General features: G+C 43.2%; 1 protein-coding gene across 2 annotated transcripts in view; it reads right to left on the bottom strand.

Annotated features, from left to right (window-relative positions):
* The window catches only part of LOC107397181 (SEC14-like protein 1), a 39155-nt gene that overhangs the window by 3621 nt on the left and 17829 nt on the right, over positions 1 to 17705 (bottom strand). For both annotated transcript variants that reach the window (XM_070550039.1, XM_070550038.1), the window contains exons 3-13: positions 6547 to 6696; positions 6329 to 6460; positions 5281 to 5409; positions 4875 to 5148; positions 4241 to 4350; positions 3977 to 4166; positions 3492 to 3580; positions 2517 to 2587; positions 1036 to 1207; positions 382 to 516; positions 118 to 252 (exon numbers count right to left, since the gene is read on the bottom strand). In XM_070550039.1, the coding sequence (XP_070406140.1) occupies positions 118 to 252; positions 382 to 516; positions 1036 to 1207; positions 2517 to 2587; positions 3492 to 3580; positions 3977 to 4166; positions 4241 to 4350; positions 4875 to 5148; positions 5281 to 5409; positions 6329 to 6460; positions 6547 to 6696 (1587 nt within the window). The remainder of the gene's footprint in view (positions 1 to 117; positions 253 to 381; positions 517 to 1035; positions 1208 to 2516; positions 2588 to 3491; positions 3581 to 3976; positions 4167 to 4240; positions 4351 to 4874; positions 5149 to 5280; positions 5410 to 6328; positions 6461 to 6546; positions 6697 to 17705) is intronic.

The raw sequence follows: 17705 nt of genomic DNA on the forward strand, positions 1-17705 counted from the left end.
ACAGATTATATTTCAAACGCGCTTCATGAGCTTGACATCCGAAGGCAGAGTGAAATTACAGGCTACATCCACTAGATGGCAGCCAACGCTAACCCTGCCCTTCACATTAACACAGACCTCATGTGGAGCCCCCTTAAAGATGCTGGCACTCTGGTAGATTGTCTCTGTCCACAGCTTGATGTCCTCATTCTCCAGCTCCTCAGGTGTGCGGTACATAGATTTGGGAACCAGGCCACCTTCTGCTACTTCACACTGCAGAGGGAAAAATAAAAATAAATAAATAAATCACACACAGAACTGGGCCAGTGAGGAGGAACCTCACCAAGGACAGCGCGTCCCAGGTTTTCCTGAAACTAACCGAAAGGGTTTTTATTCACTTACCATACACTCCCCTCCTAAAAAGTCAGGGATGATCTCCTTGTCTATGTAGTCCACGAGACCTCCAGGACCCTGGTAGTCGTTGCCTGCATAGATCAAGAACTTCTTGCGGGTGTTTTCATCGATGAACGGGCTTACCTATGGGCAAAGGCAAAAGTAACGGTCAGATTAGATAAAGGTAAAATGTGTTTTGTGTTGGGCTAAAGTGTTGTGTAAAAGCTGTGTTTTGTTAACGGTTTCCTCTCAAGTATCTCAGCGGGCTGCGACAGCCGGAGGCTAATCAGGAGCAGCGTTCACAACGAGGGAGTTCATAAATGTCTCCAAATATTTGTGGGTTCTTCATTTTCTGCAGAGCTGCAGGGCCTCGCTCTCATTTCACTGGGATTTTTTTCATCAGTTTAGTTCCAGGGAGTCAAAAGAGGAAGAAATGAGACAATTCAGGGAGTTGGCCCCACGTAACGATCTGGCATGATTCCAAATGAAGATTTGCTTTTTGTGCAACTTTTTGGCCCAAACCAACGGTGAGCCACAGGCTTAGGAAACATTTAATCCCACTGTCTGATTATTGAAACCAGATCCCCATCTTTGTGATGCCACACCTATTAACCTGTGTAAAATCACACTTTAACGTTACCGAGTGCTCCTTCCTGTTCTCACCAGTGTCCAGAGGACAGGGAAGACTCTTGGTGCCCTCAGGATAAGCAGCCGTCCCAGAGTCTCAGGGTAGTTCGCCTCCACCACCTCGATGATCCGCAACAGAGCCTTGACCCCTGGCCGCCACAGGTGACGCATGTTCAGCCCCTCCAGATCAACCAGACACGTCCAGCAGCTACAGGGAAGGAAGTGAGAGGATCAGAGAGGATGAACTCATTCCACAGCCACACGCTCGCCCTGAAGTGGGTTACAGCCTCCTACTGATCACTTAGCGCCTGTCACCCTGAAGTGAGGCTTAAGTGAGGAAGGTAAAGCCCGTTAATGCTGAATCCTGAGTGCAGTGGCGTGACAGAGACGTGTAGTTTGCATGCTTTCCTGTGCAGCTCCAGGAGGAACCTTTTGTTGAAGATGGCTGAAAAATCACACACACACGCCATATCTGCTCCGTCACTCTCACGCTGCACACTCGAACCGTATCATTTCCATTTTGGGGAGATAATTCTCCTCTGGACTCACTCATGCGGTTTTGTCTGTGTGAATGCAAACAGAAGCTGTTTTTATGTTGTTGTTCACCCAACACCACTTTAGTGTCATCATCACCCTCCACCACAAGCGAAGAAGGGACACAACGTTCGTGTGTCCGTTAGCTAAACGTCTCATGAGCAAACTCTACTGAAAATCAAATATTAACCATTGAATCATTAAATACCAGCATCAATCTAAATCCATGAAGTCGCAACAGCTAACAGAAATGATCAAACACAAAAACAGGTTTCACTAGCTGGGACCCATCCCCAACACACTGAGAATTGCCAGGTTGAACTAAATCTCGCACTATTGTGTAATATTAAGATGAAAAAAATAAACTAATAAGATGGTGAACTTAGCCTCATCATTTGTTCAGGTGAACTGATATTTAAGTAGAAGGGTGGGGTAGAGGTTTCTTCTGAAGTATTTTTTTCATAATGCTTGAAATGCTCTTCACATACAGACAACAGCCAGTAAATTAAATGTTTTGTCAAAAGAATGAATAGTTGTAATAATCTCTAAAACGTACAGTCCTGGATAAACCTCATCTAATCATTGTGAACGTCCTGTTCTCGATGAATGAATCCTGGTCCATTCATCAAACTGCCCTCTGATGGCCTCTCTGTAAACACTCCTGTTCAAAATCATCATCTTCTCGGTTTGGAGCAGCTGAACAGGAAAGGGAGCCGGGCTGGGCTAGCTATTTTAGCTAGCGTACTAAGCTGTTGTATGGTTTTGTAGACTGATCAGAATTGGTAGAAGGGATTTCCGGTATGATAAACCCAGGTCGCCCAGCTGGATCTCTGGTCTAGATCGCCGTGGCTTCAGCCTCAAACCTTCAACGGGGACCTTTAAATTGTATTTATTCAAACAGGAACAGCCTTTTCCCTACTTTTACTGTCATCCACAAATACCAGAAGCTGCGATTTTGTTCAGGATTCAAACTTCACTTTTACCTGATGGGTCGCCCAAACACCTTGGTGTTCTCCTCGCAGCGCCGCAGGCCTTCCTCATTGATGGACAACACCTGTAATGACACAAACACTCATAGTGAGTGTCAATTTAAACAAAAAAAAACAAAACATTTATATGCATGCTTAACTCCACACATCCTGGTGTTTATTAGGGCTGTAGCGACGCCTCGATGACGTCGACAGCTCGATTCTAAAAATTTGTCGACGTCAGATCCGGTAGTCGACGCACCACGCCCACTTGTTGCATCCACAGGAGTTTGTAAATAGAGGAGGAATCTGCATGTTTTTCCTCTAGTTCGCCCTCTTCTCCGCCTTCACTTACATCTCCGCCAAATACCGAAGACCCGGAACAATGTCCGTCCGCTACTAGATTCCTTTCCTGTTTTGCCCGCCTTCGTCTCCCGGCAACGGACAACAACTTCCGGGGTCAGATGCGCTGCTTCGTCTCTACCGCAGATGTAGGACATCACCGGGAGCGTCCCTTCCTTTTTGCACACGAGCCAAACTCCCCAGGAAGAGTCGTAACACCACTCGCCTCACGCACATAAGTGACCCAAACAAAGCAGCATGGAGACACTCCATCTTCAACCACCTCTCAGGCAGCAGCCTGCACTCCCAAGTTCTACACGTCACCAGAACATAACCAACCAACACAATAAAAGCAGTGTTTTACAAAATGGAAGGCCTGTAGTGTTTATTCTCTTACAGTAACAATTTATCAATTTTTTTGAGGAATTTATTAGAGATTTTTTGGTTTTTATTAACTGTGCAATAGAAAAATAATCATTAGATTAATTGTCTAAATAGTCATTAGAATAGTCGACAATTCGATAAAATAATCGTCAGAATAATCGTTTTAAAAATAATCGTTTACCCCCAGCCCTAGTGTTTATCCACTCGTTAGAGGATTTTTGCCTATCTGTAAATCAGCCACTAACTGCCGAGTGTGTTACGTACGTGTCTGAGAAGAGACTCCTCCCCCAAAGCGCGCACCAGTCCTTTGGTGTCCATCTGGCCCAGTCTCAGGATGTACAGAGGACGGCCGTCTAACAGAGACAAACAAATATTGATCACGCTCTTTGAATTCAACACAAATGTGCGTTAAGTGGACAGGTGTGCGCCGGCTCCCGTCTGCTCTGCTTTTGTGTGCAACAATGAGGCAGTGTGTTCTGAGAATTCATTTCATGTTCTTTTCTGGGAGCATCAAAGCAGGATTTTGATTTACAACATTTATAACATCATTCTTTTGTCTTATTGAAAAGCCAAAAGCCTTGCACAACCATTCAAGAAAAGAAGTGGTCCAAACCAATGAGATCGTTGTTTGTTCCACCAGTCTGGTCGTAAGCTGCAGATTGTGTAACTTTGTAAGGAACAGCTGGTTTATTGTGTACACGTTAAATCCCAGCAGCTGGTTTTGGGTCTGGCTATAGATGCTTAAGTACCTCTGTCATGGTGGTGCCAGCCTCCGGTGTAGTAGTCCTGAAGGACCTGAGGAGAGTTCCAGGTCTCCAGCAGGTAGTCCACCTGGTGCTGCTTCCTCCAGGTCAGAGACTGGCACAAGATCTCCCTCGCCTTATCCATGTTGAAGTCTCTGGCTCTCAAGAAACGCAAGATGTGCTCGTCTTTAGGGATCTGACGGGAAACAAATGTTTAAGTCTGATCAACTGCTGACTGAAAAGGGAGTTTATTCCTTAACGGATAAATACCTTTCCCTTGTGCGTCTCCTGAAGCCATTTGCGGAGTCTGATCAGACAGCTCTCCTGCATGGGGGTCAGGTCACCCAGGTAACGTTTAATGTAATCTGCATCCAGCTTGTCTGCAACACAAAAACAAGGATGCTCAAACGCTGTTCATTAAAACCACCAAGTGCTGTACCGCGTCTCATTAAAAAGCTCAATGCCATTTCATCTGCAAGAAATGTAGTTTTTTTTTGGGGGGGGGGCCATTTTAAGCAAGAAATGTTGCCATGGAAACCAACTTGAAGTCAATAGGATTTTAAACTTATTTCACTTTTGCTCATTTTCATATATTGACTGTTTAAAGTCAATAAAGTATGATGAGATGATGATTATGACATAAGAGCCAGATTTGTAAATTTAAACTAAATAAATACATAATCTTTATAATTAGCGAATGCTCTTTATAAATGCAGGTTTATTCATAATGTAATCAAAATCCTTAAGTCTAAAGTCTTTAAGTTCATAAGACTCAAAATCTTTCCCTGAAAACATTTTTAGTTCACGTTGAATCAAGTCTGTATTTAGAGTTGACTTGTCCTCTGAAACAGCGGTCGCTATTGTAAACAAACACACAGGAAGTGCTGATGTTAATGAAACAAACCTTCAGGTGTGCCAGCCAGAATCTCCGTCAGGCTGTCTGCCTGAACTGCGCTGCTGTCCTGTTTGGTTTCCTGTGAGGCGCCATCTTTTGGTTCGGCGGCTTGTGAGACAGACGAAGCAGGCGTGCTCGTGTGTTTTGGGAGGACGGGTGGGCTGCTGGAGATGCTTTTTGGACTGGGGAGGGCAAGAGAATGGGAGGAAGGGTTCCAGCGGGGGACGTGAACTACGCCCTCGGTTTCAAGCTCCTTCAGGTAGAACTCTATGATTTCTTTTCCCTGTGGGCAAAGCAGTGAGGGGATTCAGAATACAGCCTGGTCTTCTGCACCAAAATCTCAGACTGAATAAATAATCTGTGCAGGTTGTGAATGTTTCTGCACACAAAGATGGAACGTCAAACATGAATGCACCTTGTTGATACTACTGGCGTACTGCTTCATGGCTATCTTTTCCACGGTGCTCTCAAAGCCAAAGAAGGACTTGATGTCCAAACTGGCTGTTTGTTCAAAACACGTCCAGTCCTCGTTCTCCGGGTGGACCTGTACCAACGCACGCACACACGCACACACACACACACCAGTCTGTTAGCTTTTTCTCAGTACACATGCACAGGCATGATGACCAAGTTACTATGGTAACCACACACTGGGGCACATGAGGATGACGCACAAAGAGGGCAATTTTCACACCGAGTGTGTGTGTGTGTGTGTGTGTGTGTGTGTGTAATTTTGATTTTTACACATGAGCTGTTTGGAGGTAAATGGTACAAAAAGCAAAAGTAGAGCGACACATTTCTGTAAAGGCAGTGAGAGGAGATACAAAAACGATGAGTCACTGTCAGACAAAACCCACCGTGCTGCTGCATCAGTTACAATTATTCACCGTCTCTAAAGGAAACATTGTTGGAGTAGTGATTGGTGAGAAAGTAAACATTTTAAACACTAATGACTTTAGTTGAGTTAAATGTATCCTGGTGGCGAAATGGTGGAAACTTGATTGTCCATGACTACTAAAGTGTTTGAGCTCTGGTCGGGTCCATTAGCCGCCTAACTGAGCCGTCTGTCCTGGTTACCGTTGCCACAGCATGATAACGCTCTCAGGAAGGATATTTGCGTGGCCAAGGACCTAAAATTAGCACCGCCGTTGGCCGAAGGCTAACATGATGAGCTTGACCTCATTAACTCATACATTCATTCATGACGAGGTGGGTCTGGAGTCAGATTGCACATACTGAATACTCAGGAGGGAGGTTGAAATAAGGAGAAAATGCTGGTTTCAGGTCAGCATTTGGGAGGAGACCAAACATTAAACAAATGTGAACAAAAGCCTTAAAGGGCAAGTCTGATAATGTTTAACACCTAACAGAGACGGGGCTGCGTTTGTCCTCTCCTGACCTGTGACATTTATTCAAACTTGTGTTTTTACACTCGGCTTTGAGATGGTGAAGCAGCGACTGACCGAGTAGCAGCAGGTCTCATGGATGATGACCCTGTTGGAAAAGGTCTCGTTGTGGGACTCGATGTGCAGAGTCCTCTCCTTTTTGTTCAGTGTGTTTCTCTGGATGAAGTAAACATAATCCACCCCAGCAATCTGCAGACCACAGACAACGTGCGTTACTGCAAAGAGAAGATCTTTATAACAGACAAAACGTGGTTCTATAGTGCAGTAAGGCGTACCCGTTTGAGGAGGCGCGGGGCATCAACATCCAGGGCACAGCGGCGCTCGATCTTATGGGTGGAACCATCCTCGTTCGTCTCCTCATTCACCACGTCACTCGCCACAAACATGGGGATGAGGTGACAGGTGGGGAAGCGGCGCTCATAGGCCTGTAGGAGAAAACAAACACATCGGTTTTGACCAGGTTTTGACACTGCAGTTTTTTTAAACTGTAGGAACATTTTTAGATTTCAAGTTTCTTTCCATTGAAATCAGAAGAAGTTTCATCATCATCCTCCTACATGTGTAGATGAATTTAAAACATGATTGTACGTTGTTGTGAATGAATTAGTGGAGCTAGTTCAACAGAAGGAAGAATTCTAAGTATTCAAAAACAATTAGGCAAGAACAAAGCTGCTTACGTTGGATTTGTGGCCTTTTGCCTCCTTACATAATTTCCACTCAAAGCAACATGAAATCTTAAGAATGTAAACACTAAACTGACTTCAAACAGGACTGTGCTGCAAAAGAAGCTCCTTCAGCTCCACACAACATCAAGCTGATTGACTTGTTGCTGCAAGTTTTCAACGGCGTCTCTAAAACATGTGAACTCATAAATGCAAAATACAGACGAGTCACGGAAGAACCCGGACTCCAGCTGGCTCGCTCCATTTACGTGGAATCAGCCATATCCCCGTGTTTTATCGTCACCCATCTAAAATCGGACACCTACGGGTGTCTAACTGAAACGTCTGGACAGGAAGCCGTTTTAAAGTATGCTGAATGTTAGTTGGAAAAAAACAAATTTATTTAATGGACATTTTTAAAAAATAGATTTGTGAAATTCTCTGCAGATTTTGCTCAAAACATTTTAACTTCAATGCTTAAAAATAAACTGTAGAAGCATCCACAAACAAAAACATGCATTTAATTCAAATAAGTCTTTTCATCACTTTTGACAAAAAATGGAAAATCTGAAGTGAAAAACATAACAGACAAATGGCCCAGAAAAAATACCCAGCGGCTAATAAAACATCACACTTCATTAAAAGAAAAGGTTGAAAAACTAGGACGATAAATACAAAAACACTCTGACCTTGTTCTGAAAAGGGTTATGAAATTAACTTAATCTGTTGGGATTTCCCTTGATTTATTTTTGCAGATTTTGAACACAAATTAAAAACACAATTAGCAGCTGGAGATGTTTTGTTAGAAGTGATGGTCCACTCAGCTGACCGCTGAATGCTGCTGAGCTCTGTTTTTCAGTCCCAATGCTCTGGAACACTGGACATGCAGCTTTGTCCTATCGTCAGCATAACAGGCCTGGTTTTACCCGTTAAATACATCACTAACAAACGAAACCACAAACACATGCTCTCTTCAACCCCAAAACAAGCTTTGTTTACTTCATAACCATCGCCAAAAAACATCAAAACCTTCAGTTTTTGTTCAGTAACTATCAGATAAAACTAACTTAACAGATACTCGTCAATTTTTGTATTAAAAACACAAAAGCTGACTTTTTAAAATAAACAATAACACACAGCCCTATAGGCTTTCACGTTTAAATGGGCATTATGGAAGTTTGACAGCCAAAACATGTATAGAAATAATAAATTTCTTCTTCATACATTCTCCTGCAATGCCCTGGTCCTGTAGAATGAGCCCTGGCATTTTTACTGTGATTGCCTGTTTTTCTGTAAAATCACAGAAAAAAAGAGATGCTCGGGTCGAGCAGGCTGCTTCATGCGCGTTCACGCTCAGGCATAGTCCGTAGCATTTGCTATCAGTAGCTTTAGTCTTTGTTGCTGTTCCTAACGCCTAATGACAAAGCTAGCTACATTTCTGAGGACCCTTAGCTACTTTCTGTAGAACTTTCTTCTAGATATTTCCTGCAAATTAGCAACAAAATAGCCATGCACCCTGCACATTTCTGATCGTGAACACAGCTGATTTGTGTCATTTAGTGATGAACCGCTCCTGTAGAAACCAAAGAAGGCTGACGAGACATTTCAGCAGTCATATTAAGGTTTTAAAAACATGAAGGCACAGCGAGGAGGGTTCCACTTTTGTTTTAATGACTAAATTAAAATTGACTCTAGGAGGTGCTAAAAGAAAGCCTAAACTGCAGAGTGATCCTTTAAAAGGGGATGTTTTTATATGATATTGGAAAATTAATGTTAGAGGGAATTCACTTATATTACATTTAAATTGTGTGTGTGTGTGTGTGTGTGTGTGTGTGTGTGTGTGTGTGTGTGTGTGTGTGTGTGTGTGTGTGTGTGTGTGTGTGTGGCTTTATTGTTGGAAAGAATAAAACGTAGCTTAGTTCCTGCCTGCTGTGTTTGATTTGCATTTTAGAAAATGTAAATGGGAACAGGTGAATGAAAGTGGGTTGGGAAAAATACTTTTGCAAATATCTGAACTGGCCAAGACTAAAATGACATGACTCAGCATCTGTTTCCAGTCTTTGCAAACTCACGTGAGTTAACTGAGTAAACCCGGTAAACTCTGTAAGTTTACTCGGTAAACAAAGCAGTTAAAAGTTTTTTTTTCCCTCCTTGAAGTTTATTTTTGGTCACGATAGCTAGATATGTCACTAAATAGAAACCAAGAATGATGTAGTCTAGATTAGCAACCTCTGTTGCCACTAAGGTCATTTATTTCATTCTCTTTGAACCAGTTGTTGGTTATTAGTTATTAACATCTCTAACTTTATTGGCTTGGGAATAGAAACAATTTAAAGACACTTGTACCATTATCAGTGAATTTTGACTTGTTTTAAAGCAAAGCGTCTCCAGGATGTGTCAACTCGCCTGCAACAAGATCTAAAATAAATTCACACCCTCTGTTGAACCTTTCTCACCAGCTTGTTTTCAAGTAATCAGTGTGCCAACTCAACATAAATACCCATAAACTTTGAACAGAAAGAATTTTAAAAACCAAAGAATAGGAAGATGAAGATGAAATGAAGTTCAACATTGACAAAACATTCTGTAATCAGCCTAAACAGTCACTCATCCATCATGTTTAATTGTTTTTGGAATAAAAAGAAACACTGAGTTATAATTTTTGTGAATACATTCTGAAGAATTTACTTGCCCGGATTACATTAGCCCATTCATAATTAAATTTAACAAATTAAAAAAGCAGGTTTTTCTTATGTTCTTGAGCCTGCCTGGCTAAAGACAAGGGAAAGAAAGTGTGAGAATACTGTCTTCCAGTCGCCATGGTGATGGGAAATGTTGGTCGGACCTCAACTGGGCAAACCATAAGTAACCGTTTCTGGTAATTGGTCGAAGTACTTAAGTGTTTCCCAGAGGCGGATGAGGAAAATATCTAGAAAACAATTAAGAACTCCTTCATTTCTTCCTGCATACAAAAAAAAAAATGTTTTCCTCTTTGTGCAATAAACAGAAAGGTTAAAGCCGTGTGTACGGAAAATGAGGCTCATTTTGCTCAGGAAGGGAGATCCAGGAAACTCATGAGTTCCATAAACATGGACACAATACGCTTTCAGGCCACAAAGGCCTTCACGGTGCATGCAAATGTGTGCAGGCGCAAGGAAAAATGAGAATTGGCAAGCGGCCCAGGCATTACTACCAATCATACCTCATTAATAGATGATTTTAATAAAGAGAATTGCTGGGCAGTGTTAATATGAACAACTTAAACTCATAGGTGAGATTTGACTCTCCAAACCTTTATGTTGAAAACATCTTCTCTCACAACATGAACAGCACAACTAAAACATGAACAAATGCAAAATAAGAAAAGCCGCCGCCCAAAGGAAAATCAGACCCAACTGCTCTGATGCAATGATGTTTAAAAGCTTCATCTGTGCAAAACAAAAAGCAAGTCGCAGCAGGAATCAACTGTCATCATGGCAAATTATCGGTCATAAAAAGCTTGCCAAAGAGTTCCAGTGAAATTTAACTTGGTAAAGAACAAACTGACAGTAAAATGGGATTTCCCACTGAACTCTACAATGCTTCTTGATCCAAACAACTTAGCTCTGATGCTACGGCAATGACAATAAGAGTTTGGAGTTTAAGCAAACAATCACCAACTGGGGATTTTCCAGCTGGATGGAAAAAATTCCCATGAACAGCAGGATAAGGTACATTCAACTGCCAAAAGACAGCATTACATAGCTTCAGAGTTATGCTAGTCAATGCTGGAGTGTTTTGAAAGAGAAAACATACCAGAGAGAATAAACTAAAAAAAAAAAAAAAACCTTTGTAGATCCATCGTACTTCAGTAAAACCATTGTGAAGAACCACAGAGGCTTTACTTTAATTTTTTCAACTAAACCTTAGGTCCAAAACACAAGGTTAACTGAGGTTACGCCACCACAGTGATCACTATGCTTTCATGAAAATAGTTACTAAATTTCCGTTTAGTTAATTCTGAAGACAGTTACAAGTTTTGTTTGTCGTTTTTCAGACAGCTGCTTTAAGGCCATATTGAAGGATTTTTAGTGAAGTCAGTGTTTGTTTTTCGCATTGCATCCTGGGATTGTGCGGCAAGAAACAGCCCATTTTGCCAATAATTCTATTGTTTTGCACGTTTGGAGGAGGATTCAGTGCAGCAGATGGATCATTCTTGCTGTATAGTTGATCAGCCCGTGGGAGGCTTGATAAAAAGTTTTACTAGAATTTCCTCTGTAAACGACCACGAAATGCAAAAGAGACGATAGCGGGCAACCCGCACGCTTCCGAAGAAAGTCTGGAGTTCTGCAGCAACAGAAAGCTTATAAGGCTTATTTTGTTTGTGGTAAGTGTGACTGTGTTAATTAGAGAAGATGTTTTAAAAAAAAAATTCATCTGTACATTTTAAAATCCACTGAGTCATGTTTTCGAGTTCTGATTCAGGAGTCTCAATCCTGCGGTCATTAAAATAATAAAGAAATAAATCCCCAGCAGATTTGTGGAAAGAATAAATAAATAAAACACCCGACAAATTGGACCAAACTTTTCCGCCATTACATAGCTCATACTATTAACTTTAATTTTGTCTTGAGTAGATTTTAGGCTTTTCTCTAAACCACCTTCTGTCTTTAGACGTTATTTTGAGGGTTTCGCCCGCAAGCTCTTTTAAAAGTGTACGTCGCATTATATTGATAGCAGGCCATTTTGTGTTTCTTTTGCCACCCACCCACTTGCACACAAAAATGAAAAAAAGATGTCAAAGTTCCTCCTATAGTCCAGTGCTACAAAGATATGTACACTTTTTAGGTAAAAAGTTGCTGACTGGGCCTGTCAGGCTACATAAAGCTGAAAAGAATGGGATTTCTTGGCTGCATCTTGCAAAGGACCTCTTACTTATCTATCTTGCAACAGAGATCTAGGTTAGTCTGTAAAAGGATGTGGCCAATCTCTTTCACAACAGATTTCACGGCTCCAGCTTCCTGAGAAGCTGAGACATATCTCTGAGGCTTATGAAAAGGGTTGTATAACGGCGACAACAGCAGCCCAGAGGTCAGGCTCAGCTATTTTTAAAATCGAATGCCTGTGAGAAAGACAGCATTTGGATCGGGGGCACTTTCAAGATTAAGATATAAGAAGAGGACAGCTTACAGATTATGTCTAAACATACCAGGAAATGCAGCATACAAACGCTGACAAAGAGGAAGAACAATTGTCCGCTGCATCAGAGAACTCTCAAGAGACCCAAAAACGTCCCATTTCATGACCTTTCAAATAATCACTAATGATGACGACAACAAACGAGCTACAAATGCGTACGAGCTGCTGCATTTCTGCTCACGGATGTTTACTCCTAAAAAACTCAATACATATTATGCAACAAACATGGCCACTGTTGATGTATACACACAGAACCTGGCTCAGACTGTGGGCCGTTCACAGGAGCGTGATGTCAGTTAGCCGGTTCTGGGTGGCAAAGTCATTACAAGTTCCCACCCACCATCCCAGGCAGCCGTGGGGCTTGACCCATCATTACACAGGTCACATAGGCTGGTCATACGTGTAATGTTGTTTAGTAGATGTCCACCATGTTAGTGCGAGTAATGGATTGTTGCTTGTTGCCTGGTGGACAACAGACTGATTCTGGATAATGTTTTGGCTGTTGATGAGATGCAATAAAGTCATCTTTGTTCATTTATTAAACAAACGACCTGCTTCTGTAAGTAACAGCCTATGTTACTAGTTTTTCAATGACAGAAACACGGAAACATTTCTTAGGATTTCATCTTAAGCTAATTAAAACCTTAAAAATGTTCTAAATGGAAACACCAAAGACAACAAGGAAAACCTAAACAAACATCTGAGTAAACGCTTCCTTGGAAATCTTTATACCTAACCTAATGTCTTACTTGGTAAGGATCGGGACGAGAAAGTCTTGTGCAGCAGTGTTTGAACCGATTTCCTCGAAAAGGGAGGAGCTGTAACGGTTTGCTGGTTTCACAAACACAATTAAAACCGTTCATTGAAGCTACAACACAGAAATTGTTGACATTTCTCTATTGAACTCCATTTGTTCTGAGAAAAAAGCTGTTGTGTTGTGGTTCTGTCCTTTAAGAAAATCAGTCCATTTAAAACTCTGGCATGTCCACTTTCCACAGCACAGCCTAAGAAAACAAGGTATTTTATTTAAAAACAGAAAACTACACATTCAAAACCTAAAAAAATAAAAATAAAACGACTTCAGCAAGTTCAACAGTTTAACATTTAAACACAAGATTCAAGTCATTCATTTACTTGAAGACTTTATTTCCGTCAGTCTGACTGGGGGAAATGGACATTTAAGGAACATTAGGATTTTCCTCGCTGGTGTTATGGGCTGAAGGGGTTCATTTAGACTTCTAAACAACACTGGTTTCACTCCGTCTCATGTTACCAAGTATGTAAAAATAAAGACGGCTCATGTTACCAAGTATGTAAAAATAAAGACAAAGACAAACAATAGTGAGGCTCTCATGTGAGACCAAGTAAATAAAAACCATTACAGGAAGCGGAAAAAAAAGATTAGGACGTATTATTTTCCTTCTCTAAGCTTGGCAAACCAGTTTAACAGCTTTGGACCACTGAAACCACAGAGACGCTTCATATTAGGTGAATACAGAACAAAAAGATAGAAGTGTTCAGTAAAACAATTTATTTTAACTGCTATAAAATAAAAGAAGTCTGTTACATAAAAAGTTCATCACAACTAGAGCTGAAACAACTAACTGATTATAAGCAATTATTAAAATAGTTGACAACTTATTTAGTCATTGATTAGTTGTTTTATGATCACGTTTTACCATAAACTGTCTTTTTTAACACAATCTGATACAACAGTTACAATCGGTTAAATTTGTGGCCAGTGTGTGGCAGTATTGAGCCAACAATCTACCAGTGGAACAGTAGAAGAAGAAATCAGCCAATAGGTACTCTTGTTTTTCATGACGTGCCACCAAGCCCCCATAATTTGGGTCTGGATCAAGCCCCCACAATGGAGCTCTAAAATAGAGTCAAACCGAGCACTCAGGGAACTGTACAGCGCGATCAGCAATGAGGAAACCGCACACCCAGAGGTGGCGTTTATTACGATCGGGGACTTTAATAAGGGTAACCTGAAGAAAGTCTCACCAAAACTACACCAACACATCCATTTGTATACACGTGGAGACCGGCTACTCGACCACTGCTACACCTCTTTCCGAGATGCGTACAAAGCCCTCCCACGCGCCCCATTCGGCCAGTCAGATCACCGCTCCATCCTGCTAATACCTGCCTACAGGCAGAAGCTAAAACGGGAAGCTCCAACCCTGAGGGCGGTGCATCGTTGGTCGGACCAATCGGAGTCTGCGCTGCAGGATTGTTTTGATCGGGCGGACTGGGAAATGTTTCACGTGGCTGCTAGAGACATTGATGAGTACACAGACTCAGTCTGCGGATTTATCAGGAAATGCGTGGAAGATGTTGTCCCATCCAGAGCAGTTAAATCTTTCCCAAATCAGAAACCCTGGATTAATGGAGGTGTGCGAACGGCGCTGGCGGCGCGGAGCACCGCCTTTGCCTCCGCGAACACATCAGACTACAAACACGCACATTACCAACTCCGGAAGACGATCAAAGCAGCCAAACGTGAGTACAGAGACAGGGTGGAGCAACAGTTTGACAACCCCCGGAGTATGTGGCAGGGACTAAACACAATCACAGACTTTAGAGGGAGAACCAGCACACCGCAGACCACGGCCTCTCTGTGTGAGGATCTAAACGTATTCTATGCCAGATTCGACACAGCGAACACCATGAGACCGGACAGTGAGCGCACCGCGGATGACGTCAGTGCGCACACTGTGTCTGAAGAGGATGTGCGGAGGTGCTTCAGGGTGAACGCACGCAAAGCTACTGTTCCGGACGGGATTCCCGGCCGCGTCCTAAGGTCATGCGCGGGTCAGCTGGCTGGAGTGTTTACACACATCTTCAAACTTTCCCTCTCTCTGTCTGTAGTCCCAGCCTGCTTCAAAATGGCCACCATTGTACCTGTACCCAAATCCTCCACCATCTCCTAATTGAATGACTGGCGACCTGTAGCCCTGACCCCCATCGTGAGCAAATGCTTCGAGAAGTTGGTCAGGGACTTCATCTGCTCTGCACTGCCCGATTCACTGGACCCTCTACAGTTTGCATTCTGCCACAACAGGTCCACTGATGATGCCATAGCCCTGACACTCCATGCTGCCCTGTCACACCTGGAGAAGAGAGACACGTATGTGAGAATGCTGTTCGTAGATTACAGCTCAGCATTCAACACCATTGTTCCCTCGAAGCTGGACAGGAAACTGCAGGATCTTGGACTGAGCAGCTCCCTCTGCAGCTGGATCCTTAACTTTCTGTCTGACAGACGCCAGGTGGTCAGACTGGGCGGCACCACCTCATCCCCCGTCACACTGAACACTGGTGCTCCGCAGGGGTGTGCGCTGAGCCCTCTCCTGTACTCACTCTACACCAACGACTGCACGGCCACGAGAATCTCCAACATCATTGTGAAGTATGCGGACGACACCACAGTGGTAGGTCTCATCACCAACGACGATGAGACGGCCTACAGGGAGGAGATCAGCGCCCTGACCCACTGGTGTCAGGACAACCGTCTCACCCTCAACGTCACAAAGACAAAGGAGATGATAGTGGACTTCCGGAGGTGCAGAGGAATACACCCCCTATCACCATCAACGGCGACGCTGTGGAGAGGGTGAGCAGTTTCCGTTTCCTTGGAGTTCACCTGACAGAGGATCTTACGTGGTCAGTGCACATGGAAAATACAGTGAAGAAGGCACAGCAGCGCCTCTTCTTTCTCAGAAGACTGAAAAGATTTGGCATGAGCCACCGCATTCTCAGGACCTTCTATCGCTGTGCCATTGAGAGCATCCTCACTGGATGCATCTCCACCTGGTATGGCAACAGCACCGCTTACAACCGCAAAGCTCTCCAGAGAGTAGTGCGGTGTGCAGAAAGGATTATTGGAGGTGAGCTTCCCTCCCTCCAAGACATCTACAGGAAGCGGTGCCTGAGGAAAGCAGGGAGGATCATCAAGGACTCAAGTCACCCCAGCCATAAACTGTTCAGACTACTTCCATCAGGAAGGAGGTTCTGCAGCATCCGGTCCAGAACCAGCAGACTGAGAGACAGCTTTTTCCATCAGGCCATCAGACTGCTGAACACATCGCAGACACCTCACCCTCACTACTGAAACTCCCACATTACACACTCCATACTGTACATTAATGCCACAGTTTTGCACATACCAGCCTCTGTATATTTTATATCTCTTATATTACTGTTTACTTTATTCATTTGTATATTTAGATTAGCCATTTTTATATTTTACATGTTTTTAGATTACTGTATTTTTGCACAACCCTTTTGCTGTGAAGCTCGCACACAAGAATTTCACTCGCATGTACTGTACCAGTGTACCTGCACATGTGACGTGACAATAAAAGTGATTTGATTTGATTTGAACCCGAAAGTACCAAAAATTGCAGTTTCACCCTCATCTGCTGGGGGCTGGTGTCAGAAGCGAGCAAATCCTCATTGACTCCCATGTTAAAAATACCAATTTCACAGTAGATATAAACATGTTTACAGCCTGGTACCAAAACATGTTTTAGGTTTAAATTATCTCGTTTACACTCATAACAACTGAGGGGGGTGAATGTTTTTCTCACTCTTTAAGTGTATTAAAAGCCTAAAATTCTGTATAATTAATGAGCATCCAACCCACGTGACAGCCGCCTCAGACCCACGTGACCACAGAGCTAGCTCCGGGGAAAGGCCTCAGTAGAGCCTCGGTCTGGCCTGGAAACTGTTCCGGCATTTTGAGTCTGTGTTTGTGTTTTCTTTTTTGGATATTTTTTGTGCAATTGTTGGACAAATGACTTGCTGTGGCATTAATTGCACTAATAGAGCGTCCAAGGAGTCTCCACTTCATTTTTTTTTCGGTAAGTACAATTATATTTATGTATTTTAGGTCACTGCCGAGCTAAGCTTAGATTTTAACATGTACTGTTCAACCATGAAATTTAAATGTAATAGGGTAAAACCCAGTGCATTTAACATGATGCTGCACTTTAGAAAATGGGTTGAAATATAACATGGTGGTGGAGCTGGGTTCCGACTATCGGCTTGTGGAGCTCTCGGGAGACCGATGTTTTCCACCCGTTTCTCCCCTGGCTTCGCGGCTTCTGTTTGCTGGGCGGAATGCCGGCTGTTTCTCCCTGCAGCTCGGCTCATTTCTGTCTGATCGCAGCTTCTGTTTGATGCGCCGGGATGCCGGCTTGTGGAGCTCTGGGATGGAAACCTTTCCTCCCGGTTCTCCCCAGCGGCAGCTCTGCGCATCTCAGATGGCAGTAGCACTTGTCTGCTGTGCGGCTGCCGGCTTGTGGAGGTCTCGGAGACCTCTGTGTTCCACCCGGTTTTACCCAGCGGTCAGCCCGGCGTATCTCTGACTCAGAAGCTCTGGTGCTGTGCACAGTTAACTCCGGTTGTAGCTAGGTTGCTGTCTCCGTTAGCTTAGCTCCCACCTCCGCGTTAGCTTTGGGTTAGCTTCAGGTTAGCTTGTAGCTAGTTCGACCGGGTGTCGTCAGTTGATCCCAGCCTTACCGCCCCACCCTCAGCTCCTCCTCTCTTCCCTTTTATGGAATTGTCTGGGCTTGACGGAACCTGTG

This window comes from Nothobranchius furzeri, chromosome 4 (assembly GCF_043380555.1).
Source record: "Nothobranchius furzeri strain GRZ-AD chromosome 4, NfurGRZ-RIMD1, whole genome shotgun sequence".
Classification (NCBI taxonomy): Eukaryota; Metazoa; Chordata; class Actinopteri; order Cyprinodontiformes; family Nothobranchiidae; genus Nothobranchius; species Nothobranchius furzeri.